Genomic DNA, 11,811 nt, shown 5'->3' on the forward strand with positions numbered 1-11,811 from the left:
TAGGCATCTGCACATTGATAAAATAAAGCTTACCAATCACTTTTAAGTGTGCTGTAGCTTTAGCTTCACCAACCATGACAGTATATTTTCCTGCATCTCGTAGAACAGAGTCTTTAACCACAAGTGTTCTCTTTTTGCCATCTGAAATGATGTCATACTTATCACCCGGCTCCAGGACTGTGTCACCCCACAGCCACTGTACTGCAATTGCTTCTTTGGATACTGAACAGACAAATTCAGCTTTGTCTCCTTCAAGCACCTCAAGATTTTGGGGTCTGGTAAGAAATTCTGCTGCAAGTTCTGAAAGAAAACATTTTTGTAGATATATATGTTTTTATTTATTTTTTTACTTATGAAGCGCTTTATTGAATTTTTTACAGAAAACAAGGTCACCAAAGTAACTCTCTTACCATGTACAGTAAGTTTTCCTGTTGTACTAGAGCTTGGGAGCTTGCAAGTATATTTGCCAGCATCTTCAGGATGAGCATTACGTATAAGAAGAACTCTCTTTCGACCATCGGAAATATGTTCAAATCTACCACCATCAGGCACCTCCTCATCACCTTTAAACCAACTAACTTCAGCATTAGGCTTTGAAACTTCACAGATAAATTTTACAGTGTCATTTTCATTTACTTCAAGATCAGGAAGATTTTTTGTGAAAACAGCTTCTTCCTCTGCAACACAAATTTAGAAAGATGATTAAAGCCTTTCATAAAAAATCTCATTTTTTCTTTTTCATAGATTAGATTCTAAACCACTGTGTTTACCTATGACTGTAAGTAGGCCTGAAGTTCGAGCTGTTTTTGCTTCACAGGCATACTCAGCTTCATCATCGAAGACACATTTACTGACAACAAGAATGTGTTCTGCACCTTTGGAAATTATGTCATACTTTTTGCCTTTTCTAATTTCAATGCCATCCTTAAACCACTTCACCTGTTTTAGAACAAATCAGCATGGTTATTAATATTAATATACTCATCATAGATTTCAGTTGTGTGTTCTTTTGTAACAACACAATAAAGTTTTCAGTTTTAAAAAAAGCTTTAGTTGAAGGAATTACTCAGATTAAAAAGTATTACTGACCTTGACACCTGGACGAGAAATTTCACATTCAAACCGAGCAGGTTGTTTTTCTTTAACTTCAAGGTCAGTTAGGGGTTTCAGGAACTCAACACGAATAGCTATAGGATAAAGAAAATTTTCAGTACAGGAGAGTCTCCATTAGAGAAGAATAAATTGCTGGAATTTATATTCTTGCCAGTCATAGACACTAGCACATAGTGTTTATAGTACTTAGACATTTTGTAGAAAATTATGAATGACTCACGCTCTACATTGAGAAAACATGATGTCTTAAAATCCTTAGCATCACAGGTATATGTTTTTGCATCCTCCAGTGTGCAGCCATGGATAATGAGTTTTCTGACCCTGCCATCAGAAATTATATCATATTTCTTTGTTTTGTGTATTTCTTCTCCATTTTTGAACCATTTAACTTTTGCATTTTCCCTAGAAACTTCACATTCCAGTATTGCAGTGGCCTCTTCTTCAACAGTCTGGTCCTCAAGTGGTTTAGTAAATTCAACTGGGGGTTCTAAAAGAAAGAGATAGATTTTTGATAGAAAAGATCTAAACTATAGCCAGCCTTCTGCTAGTGCAGAACTGTCCCATACTGTTTATTAATTTTCCTGGACTGAATAATCAAAAAAGCTCTTAGACATCTCTATTGAAGGGGTTTTTAAAATTATTGTTTATTTGAATGCCCAGACATGTTCAGTTAATTTAACTAATTTCCTCATTTTCAGCCTACTGTAAGATTAGACTGAATGATAACCTTGTCCCTGGGATTTTTACTCACAAATCACCACAAAGCTTTGCAACTCAGTTTCTTTGTTATGTGATCTCAGTGATTCTGAATTTATACTCTGAACTTAAGGAAAGATTATTATTTTTTTTTTCCCATGAATTACTAAATTAGGTAGAAGTGTGTGCAGTTTTTTGACTTAGCCATACACAGCTTGCAAGCAATGGAAGTGGCTATACTGCCACTTGATTGATGGTGTAGTTGTGCTCTCATAGGTTTCTGGAAACTCCAAAGAACAGAAAAAAGCCAACAAGAGCCATAAAGGCCAGTATTTGCAGGTCATCTTCAGGCCAACTGAATATTCAAGTGTGAAATGAAGCCCTGGAAATCCTAATGAACTGATTAATCTCCCACATCTGACAGACACATTTCCAGAATTTCCCCCTTTCCTCAGCTCTCTTGTGAAGCATTTAGGTAAGTGAAGATTTTAAGTAAGTGGTTTTTTTAATTAGGAATGTTATCTACCAGTCCAATATTGTATGTATGATCCTAGCAATTTGAGATACGGTGTTTATTAACATCCTATTCTAGGATGGATCATTAATGGATCATTAACACTTACTATAGTATAATTAAAATGACTGACTTACTTACCTTTAACAAAAAGATTTGCTTGAGTTCTGAAATCTTTTGCTGTCAGTGATACCTCTCCCGCATCTGTTAACTTGACATCTCTAAGAATAAGTGTGTGAACTCTCCCTTCAGCACGTGTCATGACCTTATAAATGACATAAAACCCCTTTGTAAGTATCTACAACAAATATTTATGAAATATTTAATGAAATAACATTGCTATTTATTGTTATCTGTGGAGTTTGTTTACTTTTGTATGAAATTTCAATAATTTCTTTTTGTACATACTAGATACAGCTCAAGGCACAAATACTTTGAGGATTTTGAGAATTATTTCTGTTTTGTCATTTCACTTACAAGAAATTGTAATTTTAAGTTTTCCTATGCTTTAACATATTTGTGTCCTTGTATTAGAAAACCCAAGTCTACTATCAAAGTTCAAAATGAGGCTGACTTGAGATCATGTTTATTTTGAACAGGTACTAATAAATACAAAAGTAAGTGAATTTATGGGCAAAACTTACTCCTGGCTACATCTAAAGTAAAAACTTCCAAGAGAGATATAAAGAGATTTTGCACTCCCCTCATACACTTTTTTGTAAATGCCAATTTGACTTCATATTATTAATTTTTGCTAAAAAATTCTGCCTAAAAAAAGCCATTTCCACGTTGATCTATTGCTGAAACTACTTTGCAATCATGAGTTTGAACTGGGCTACTCCTACACAAACATCACTTTTCTCGAGGGGGTATTCAAGGATACATCCTGCATTACAGCCATTAAGAGGGCTGTTAGTCATTCATGCCATAAATTTTAACATAGCTCTTGAAGAATTCTGTTTATTTTCAGATAAGTATGTGATCAAGTAGTAGATGCTGGGTTAGAAAAATAAAGGAGAAAGGCAAGCTTCTGCTAAGGATGAAGCATAGAAGATTAAGTTACTTTTGAGAAGGCAGTCTCTTTTGCTTCAGAGGGAAGGAAGGAACTAAGAGGCTGTCCTTCTTCCCAAATTTCTCTGAGAACTAGCGCTAGTGAATGCTTACCTGAAAGATATTGAGATGAAGCCAAACATATATATAACCAAGACAAGCAGTAAAGATAAACAAAGAAGTCACATCAATAAAAGTTATATGTGTACAGCTGAATGCCAGCCACAGAGGTAAAATAATGGTTTGAATTAAAAACAGCTGAAATGAAACATTTGTACAATTGGATGGATTGTTGAAAACACTAGTAAAAGTGTTTCAAGAGGCTACTTCAAATGGGCAGAATGTGATGCATCAAGTAAATATATAGTTCACTCTGAATTTCTTGATAAAATTTCAGCTGAAGTCAAATGACAGTTTTGACTGTGTAAGTAAACTGAATGAAAACCTAGATTTTTTTTTCAATGTAATTGAAATGTCAGCTCAGACAGATCAGAACAAAAATATGGTCCACCATACAGAATACTGAACATTTTTCTTGCCAGGCAGTAATAACTATCAAGACACTGCACTGATCAATAGCTTTCCACATTTTTATTCCTCGACTCAGAAGAAATTACCTTGATTTATTATATCTCATCTGCTGAGTTTCAATTTAGTTTGTCTGTCCTTAAATACTGTAATATGGTTTCCTATCACCACAGTTTTTCTCCTCCTATTTCTGGATTCTTATTTTTTTATGAAATAGTTTTTATTTACACAAATTTGGTGAAGCTCAGAAAGGTCTAGCAAAACATGAAAATAATATGTTAAAAATTGTATTTAAAAGAAAAAAAAAATCTTTACCAAAGTATTTTTAGCAGCATTTTTACAGGTTCTGATAGTTAGTTAGGTCATGTAACACCTTTAAAGTTCACTTTGTCTGAGGTTTCCAATTTGTATTTTCATTTGCATTATATGCTTGAGGCTTAGTACATGCAAAAGAAGTGGTATTCATTTATGTTTTATATTTCTTAATATATTACTTTATGTTTCTTTATGTATTTCCCCTAGCATTAACTTTAAATATTAAACTGACTGCATTCCAAGCCACTCAGACCTCTGAATTAAGAGTTAGCACTTGATGAAGGGTTAAAAATAGCTAGTGAGAAGTGCTTGACAAGCAAATCTGCCCAGAAAGTTATCTGGAGCACCAGAACAAATGCCTGAAATGGAATTTGAATCCTCTTAATCCCCTTATATGCAGAACTGGACTGCAACTCAGCATTCAGGAATAAAAAAAGAGTTTCCTGATAGCACAAAACCCTCTCACTCTCACTACAATTAACCTGAGCAAAAATAATTCAGTAGCTCTGTGGCTGAGTCTACAACAGAATTAGGCACAAAATACTGTTGTTATGATTGCTATTTTTGAACCTAAGTTTCCCTTTGTATGATAAATACTTCTAGAATTCCAGAATACTGGAATTTATGGGGAAAAACCCGCCCTATCTGATTTAGTGAGGATTTACTATCTGGCACAGCAGCACTACTGTATTGCTGTGCCTTAGCACTTCTACAGCCAGAGGGTAAATGAGAAATAAAGAAAGGGAAAAGAGTTGAAAGAGAGGAAGGAGGAAGAAACATGAGGAAAAATAAAGTTTAGTTTCTTTACCTTGTCACTGGGCTCCAATTTCTTTCCTTGCAGGAACCACTCTACTGGGATTCCCTCATAAGAGAGTTCGCAATCGAAGGTTGCTGATTCCCCAGCTGTCACTGTTACATCCTTGAGGGGTCTCAGCAAGCCAATTACTCGAGCTTGGTAAGGAGAAGACATCATTTTCAGATTAGTCACTTCTAACCAAGAGAGAGCTGCTGCCCTTATGTACTAATCTCCATGGTGGCTTCTCTTAAGAGAGACAGACATCGCAATGCTGCTCTTTAAATTCCCTAAATAGAAGAGGCCACCCTGGGTCTTTAGGGGGAGGGCTGGTCACCTAAAATTTCCTATTTGCAGAGAGTGTTTCTTTAAATTGAACAGGGTCAGTAGGAAAGTTGCCGTGCACCTGTCTCCCTGCCAAGCCTTGCATGCCTTTTGCTAGATAAGGCATGTGTTTTCCAAAATAGCGAGGGCTAGGATTGGAGTGGGAAACAAGTGATCTTCAACTGTGTGATCTGTCCCTGTCCATCAAGCTCTTAACCCTATCCCCAGATATCACTGTGATCCCATCCTCTCAGGTTTACATGATATTTTAATACACTAAAGCCTTTGCGTGTAATACTTTGATTTCATAACAACATATGATGCCAGACCATGAAGCAGTCTTCAAGGCCATCTCCTTATTTTTACTTCTCCTATATGAATAAACTATATAAAAGGTTAAAAAACATATAGGACATTCCTTAACTAAAAAATTAAGATGGCTTGAGTAATTAATCCTTGATTTGCTGTTCTGGAAAGATTTGCTGTGGGTTCAATACAGTATAGAGATTTTCCCATTTGCTCGAAAGAGGCAATGAGTACCCTGTTTTCACTTAATTAATTGATTTCAGTTTAAAAGACACTTACGTTTTACTCGAAGGTGAGCACCGGATTTAGCATTTGCTGCTTGGAAATCTACTCCACCAGCTTGATCTAAGCGTACATTGTACAGTGTAAGGAAGTGCTTTTTGCCTTCCTCCTTGATTTCACACTCCTGCAAAAAGAGAATTGAAACAATTATTTTAGTACCTTTTTTGTGCTACTCACCATAAGAGTCTTTACTTCTCCTCATACCATGCATCTGTTATCTCCCTCTCTTCCCAACACTTAGGCCTTTCCCTTCAAAGACTCTTCCTAATACATACAGTTTGCTTCCTCTAAGAAAGAAAGGGCAAGAGGCAACACATTTGTGTAGGTGAATGGTATGTGCTGATTGACTAGCCAATATATCCATACGTAGACCAAACAGAAAACCTAAGAGAACTAGAAATTACTAAGGTCGTGCTATGACCTTTCCTTAAAAAGAGTCTTTTTCTCTTATCCAGACACTAACTTTCATGGAACTTCCAATCTTTGTGTATTATTCATATTGCTACTGTTACATCAAAAAGTTGCCAAATTATTGCCAGTCATGTTTGTATTGTTTCTTAATTTTCCAGATCCTTCCAGCAATGACTTAAGAATATTTAAGTCTTATCCCATTTTAAACAAATTTTAGCTGTCATAGTAATGTAAGAGTTTGAAAATGTGATCTGCGTCTATTTAAACCAAACATAACTCAAAACCCAAAGGTAAATGCAGACAATCCAAAGTTTTTATTTTTAAATCCCATTATGTTTAAGTGAATTTCACAAGATCTTTGCACTTTGGATACATAATTTTTAGGGACTAGTAACACAGAATGTACTTATTTATGTGAAATAATTTATTATTTAGCTATTTTATATAATATTTTGGATTAAGTTTATATCACATTTTAAAAGTTATTAATGAAAAACTAATATTTTTGTTATAGTGACCCTTATTAAAAGCATAAACAGATTTTTTTCTGCAGCCACCCTCTTTTCCCTTACACCCTATCTCCCCCTGAATTGTTGAGACACGTATAAGAAACCTCCTGAAATATTTGCTTACAGCTGATTCAGTCAGGGGTTCTCCTTTCAGCTTCCAGTTGCCATGGACACCTTCCTCAGAGATTTCAATGTCAAAACGGGCAGTCTCAGTTTCAATCACCTCCACACTGTAGAGCGGACGTATAATCTCAATATCCCGGTCTGGAGGGGGAAATAAAAAAAAAAAAGTTATTTATTCTCTCAATCACTAATGGAACCCAAAAGATCTCTGCTACAGAGCAGCCCATACCTTCAATATTGAGTTTAGCAGAGGTTTGATCAGTACCACAGTCACAAGTGTACTGTCCAATGTCTTTCTTCAAAGCTTTCTTAAGGATAAGGATTCTCTTTTTACCATCAGCCTTAATAACAACATTCTTTGATGGAGTAATTGGTTTGCCATCCTTCATCCATTTCACTGGGGCATCTGCTTTGCTGATTTCACACTGTAAGATAACTTCATCTTTCTCTACAGCAGTGTAATCCTGCAGCTTCCCAGTGAAGTAAGGGTCTCCCTCTGCAAGCAAAATTTAAGATATGTTTCAGTCTGAAGTTTTAGTCTTTCAGAAAGGACAACTAGTTCTTACCACAAAACATGTTTATTGTTTATGGCCTGCAAAAAGGATTAAATATACAAATATTACACAGTTCTGTTGCAAAAAGAGAAAACAACAAATATCTGAGGAACAATTCAGCATATAACTAATATTTCTGAAAACATTGTTTTGGTGCTCTTAGGAGTTTCAGAGCACCATTTAAGTATCTAATAGTTAATTTTGCAGCAGTTACATAGAATTTTTAAGTTATTTTAACTATCCTTTATGAATGGGGTAATGGAGACCCAAAGAAGACAAATTGAAAAATAGTCAAAAATCACAATGTAGAGGTAGGAAAAAAAAACCAAAACCAAAATCAACAAAAAACCACCAAAACAAACCAAAATCTACCCCAAGACTTTCTGATAACCATTTTTCACTAATAAGACTCTTGTGATAATATATATCATGTAAATTCTTTTGGGTATTCTTACCAAGAACAGTGAGTTTAGCTTCTGAGGATTTGTCTATAGCTTCCACTCTAATCTGAGAAGTATCATCAATAGTAAGATCTTTGATTGTGAGTGTATGGAATTTGCCATCATCTGTCATTGAAACCACTTTGCTGGTATGTAATCGCTGGTCATTCTTGAACCAGAGAACAGGGATATTTTCATGGGAGAGTTCCACAGTGAACACTGCAGTTTCTCGCTCCTTTTTTATTACATCCTTAAGGGGAGTAAGGAATTTCAGGCGGATACCTGAAACAATATAACATTTCATTAATAATAATGTTATCAATAAAAACTATTCAAGGACTGTGGTGCAAATCTTTCCTAGAAAGGCAAAGTCAGGCAAACCTTCAATAATTAGCTTGCCACTTGTTCTCTTATCCTCGGCTTCAAAAATATATTTAGCCTCATCCTCAAACAGAACAGATTTAATAATCAGAGCATGCTTTGTTCCATCCGAAGTGATTTCAAATCTTTCATCAGGAGTGATCTCTTGTGTTCCTTTCAACCAGCGGAAGGTCTTGGGTTCTCTGGACACCTCACATTCAAACTTGGCTTCATCCTTCTCAAAGACCTTCACATCGCTTAGTGGAGTGATAAAGATGAGAGGCAATTCTGAAATCAAAGAAGAGTGCTTTCAATTCAGTAATAGGTTCACATAGATATTTCTGCTGCTAGATTTGTTCTAATGCCCTGAGATACACATGGAAAGGTTGGCAAAGTGGAACTGTACCTTTCACTTTCAGATTAGCAGCACTTTTAGCATTAGCTGCTTGGAATGACACTTCTCCAGTCATATCAAGTTTGCAGTTATGAAGGACAAGGGTGTGCTTCTTCCCGTCTTCAATGATTTCACAGTCCTGGTGATAAACAAAACCCCCATCCAAATTAGTATTTTAAGAGACCACTCAAAAGACATTATTATTAAATACGTTTTTTCTAATGCAAATCATGGTTTAAAAACAAAGAAGCAGCCTTACAGGTGAAGGTGTTAGGGTTTCTCCCTTTAGCTTCCATATAGGGTGGACATCAGGCTCAGAAATTTCAATTTCAAAACGTGCTGTTTCACCAACAAATACTTCCACTCCATACAGTGGGCGCTCCACTTTAATTAAGCGAGCTAAAATGAAAAAAAAACCAACCCCAAATTCACATCTGTTTACTCATTCATTCTATATTATAGAAATGTAGTACTGGAAAGGATCTCAACTCTCTCCCTATTCCTTCTTTAGGGCATTCCAATGCTATGACTGATAAATGTTTATCCAATATCTTTTTTAAAAGTTCTAAGTTTGGGCAGTGTACAATCCCCTTCTATAATATATCTGAAAGTTTAATTATTTTTAGCAAGATTATTTTTCCACATAATTTACCCAGATATCTGTGGCAGTGAATTAAACTAACTGCTTTTTTTCCCGACTGTAAGTGGACATAGAGAATAATTGATCATCACTGTCTTCACAACAGCCATTTATATGTCTTAAGACATATTGTCTCTTGTAAATACTCTTTATAATTGTAATTCTATATATTTTACCTATTCATCCTAACTGCATGTTTTTTAAAGGCACAAATCTTGGTGCTGTACTCTAGAGCATGTCTACACTGTTTTACAAAGATTTCAGTACTTTTCCTTAGCCAAGGCATGATAACTTACGCTCGACGCTGACATTAGCGCTTGTTTTGTCGGTTCCACAGTCACACTCATAAACACCCTTATCACTCTCTGCAGCCTTCTTGATCTTCAGGATACGGCGCAAACCATCCGTTTTTATGGAAATTCTGTTGGAAGCTACTAGTTCTTCACCATCTTTGTACCATTTGACTGGCACATCTTTACTAAGTTCACACTCCAGAGTAATATCATCTTTCTCCACAGCACTGTAGTCTTGTAATTTCACAGTGAAATATGGATCGGCCTCTGCAAATGGCATAGTGGATATGAAACGGTAAATTAGTAATATTAATTTACTAGAACATCAATATTTTGTCACTTTCTACTTATAAAAATTGTTTATATGTATTATATAGCATATAAATATAATTATATATGTAATTACCTAAGACTTTGAGGTTTGCTTGTGTGTTCAAGTCCTTGACTACGGCCTTTATTTCAGAGATATCATCAAGTGTTACTTCTCTCATTTCTAGTTTATGAACTTTGCCTTCTGAAGTAATAAAAACTGTTCTGCTTGTGTGGAGTCTCTTGTCATTTTTGTACCATTTCACTGGCATGTCTTCGTGAGAAAGCTCAAACTGAAAGTGAGCTGTTTCCCCTTCTTTCACTGTTTGATCTTGTAGAGGTGAGATGAACTTCAGCCTCACACCTGTAATGTAGACACATAAATACCATCAGAAATAGGATAATGTGGTTCTAAAAGATACATTCTTTATCCTTTTTTATTGTTTTCTTCACAAGAAGGTACTTGCCTTCCACAAACAGTCTTGCTGTGCTCTTCTTGCCATCAACTTCAGCAGTGTATTCTCCCTCATCATCAAACTGAGAATCATTGATTACAAGAATATGCTTCTTTCCATCTGCAATGATGTCAAATTTTTCTCCAATCTTGAGTATATCAGTGCCCTTAGACCATATAACATTGGCTTCTCTGGTAAGGACACATTCAAACCTTGCTTGGCGCCTCTCAGGGACAGTAACATCTTTTAGGGGCACAGCAAAGTCCAGTTCAATTTCTGGAAGCAAAACAGAACATATTATTTGTAATGTGCCCCATGTGAACTCTGAAGTTAATATTGTACTCCATGGTGCACCGTACCTTTCACTGTCAGGATAGCTGCGGTAACTGCATTAAGTGCCTGGTAAAGGACTTCACCAGCTTGCTCTAATTTGACTTTGTGTAAGGTTAGGAAGCGTTTTCCTCCTTCAGCTTTGATTTCACATGTCTGGGAGAGATGACAGACTTTGGTAAATACAATGCCAACGCCTTATTGCTAGGTATTTTTAACAAAGGTATTCTAAAAACATTTAATACACAGTAGAGTCAGCCAGAAAGTTTGTAGTTGTTTTTCAAGGAAAGTTAACACTTTTACTCAATAATAAAAAAATGGAGTACATTTCCTCAGCATTCCACACTTCTTTTAAATGTCAGCATCACTCCTAGCAACGTATGTAGGATATTTTTACTATTATCTGAATAATGTGCTGTAATTCTTTAAGAAAATGAAGCCCTTCAAAACTTAGCTTTTACAGCATATATTTCTTACTAAGAGAATCAATGTTTTTTAATTACCATAATATTTAGCCTTTCTACATTCTGGGCTGAGTAGCAATGACAGATCTGCAAAAATCTTAACATAAAGACTCAAGGGAACTTATTCACAGTGTTTTAAGTTTAAATAAATTGTGATGTAAAATTCAAGGATGCTTACAGGTGAGGGTCTCAGGATTTCTCCTTTCAGCTTCCATTCACCAGGAATATCATCCTCAGATATTTCTGTATCAAAGTTTGCTGTTTCTTTCTCGTAAACTGTAACATCTTCTAATGGCTTCAGAAGTTCCACTTCACGTTCTAGAATGCACAAATGAACACATATATAACTAGGTCAAGTTTTGGTACAGCTTTATAATAATAAATGTTACCTTTTTTGTTTTTGTGTTTAGAGGTTTTTGAACATTGACCTATGAGTAGATTAGATAATACAAATAAAAGCTTCCTTACCGCCAAGCGTCAGTTTAGCTGGGTATCTGCGACCTTCAACTTCCACTGAATATTCCCCAATATCAGCAGGACCAGCATTCTTTATTTTCAGGAAAATTTTATTTCCTTCTTTCAAGATTTCTGTCTTGTCAGTTGGTTCA

At 35.6% G+C, this 11,811-nt stretch overlaps 1 protein-coding gene across 1 annotated transcript in view; it reads right to left on the reverse strand.

Moving 5' to 3' along the window:
- The window catches only part of TTN (titin), a gene marked incomplete at its 5' end in the record, with an annotated part of 110,473 nt that overhangs the window by 86,812 nt on the left and 11,850 nt on the right, over nt 1-11,811 (reverse strand). The window contains 20 exon segments of the mRNA XM_010162153.1: nt 34-300; nt 411-677; nt 771-939; nt 1,090-1,187; nt 1,334-1,600; nt 2,465-2,588; nt 5,025-5,167; nt 5,919-6,045; nt 6,966-7,105; nt 7,194-7,460; nt 7,974-8,240; nt 8,340-8,606; nt 8,725-8,851; nt 8,972-9,111; nt 9,649-9,912; nt 10,052-10,318; nt 10,422-10,685; nt 10,769-10,895; nt 11,382-11,521; nt 11,672-11,811. The exon segment at nt 11,672-11,811 is cut by the window's right edge and continues 15 nt beyond it. Of these exon segments, the coding sequence (XP_010160455.1) occupies nt 34-300; nt 411-677; nt 771-939; nt 1,090-1,187; nt 1,334-1,600; nt 2,465-2,588; nt 5,025-5,167; nt 5,919-6,045; nt 6,966-7,105; nt 7,194-7,460; nt 7,974-8,240; nt 8,340-8,606; nt 8,725-8,851; nt 8,972-9,111; nt 9,649-9,912; nt 10,052-10,318; nt 10,422-10,685; nt 10,769-10,895; nt 11,382-11,521; nt 11,672-11,811 (3,872 nt within the window).

Source organism: Antrostomus carolinensis, unplaced genomic scaffold (assembly GCF_000700745.2).
Source record: "Antrostomus carolinensis isolate BGI_N321 unplaced genomic scaffold, ASM70074v2 scaffold8972, whole genome shotgun sequence".
In the NCBI taxonomy this organism is placed as follows: Eukaryota; Metazoa; Chordata; class Aves; order Caprimulgiformes; family Caprimulgidae; genus Antrostomus; species Antrostomus carolinensis.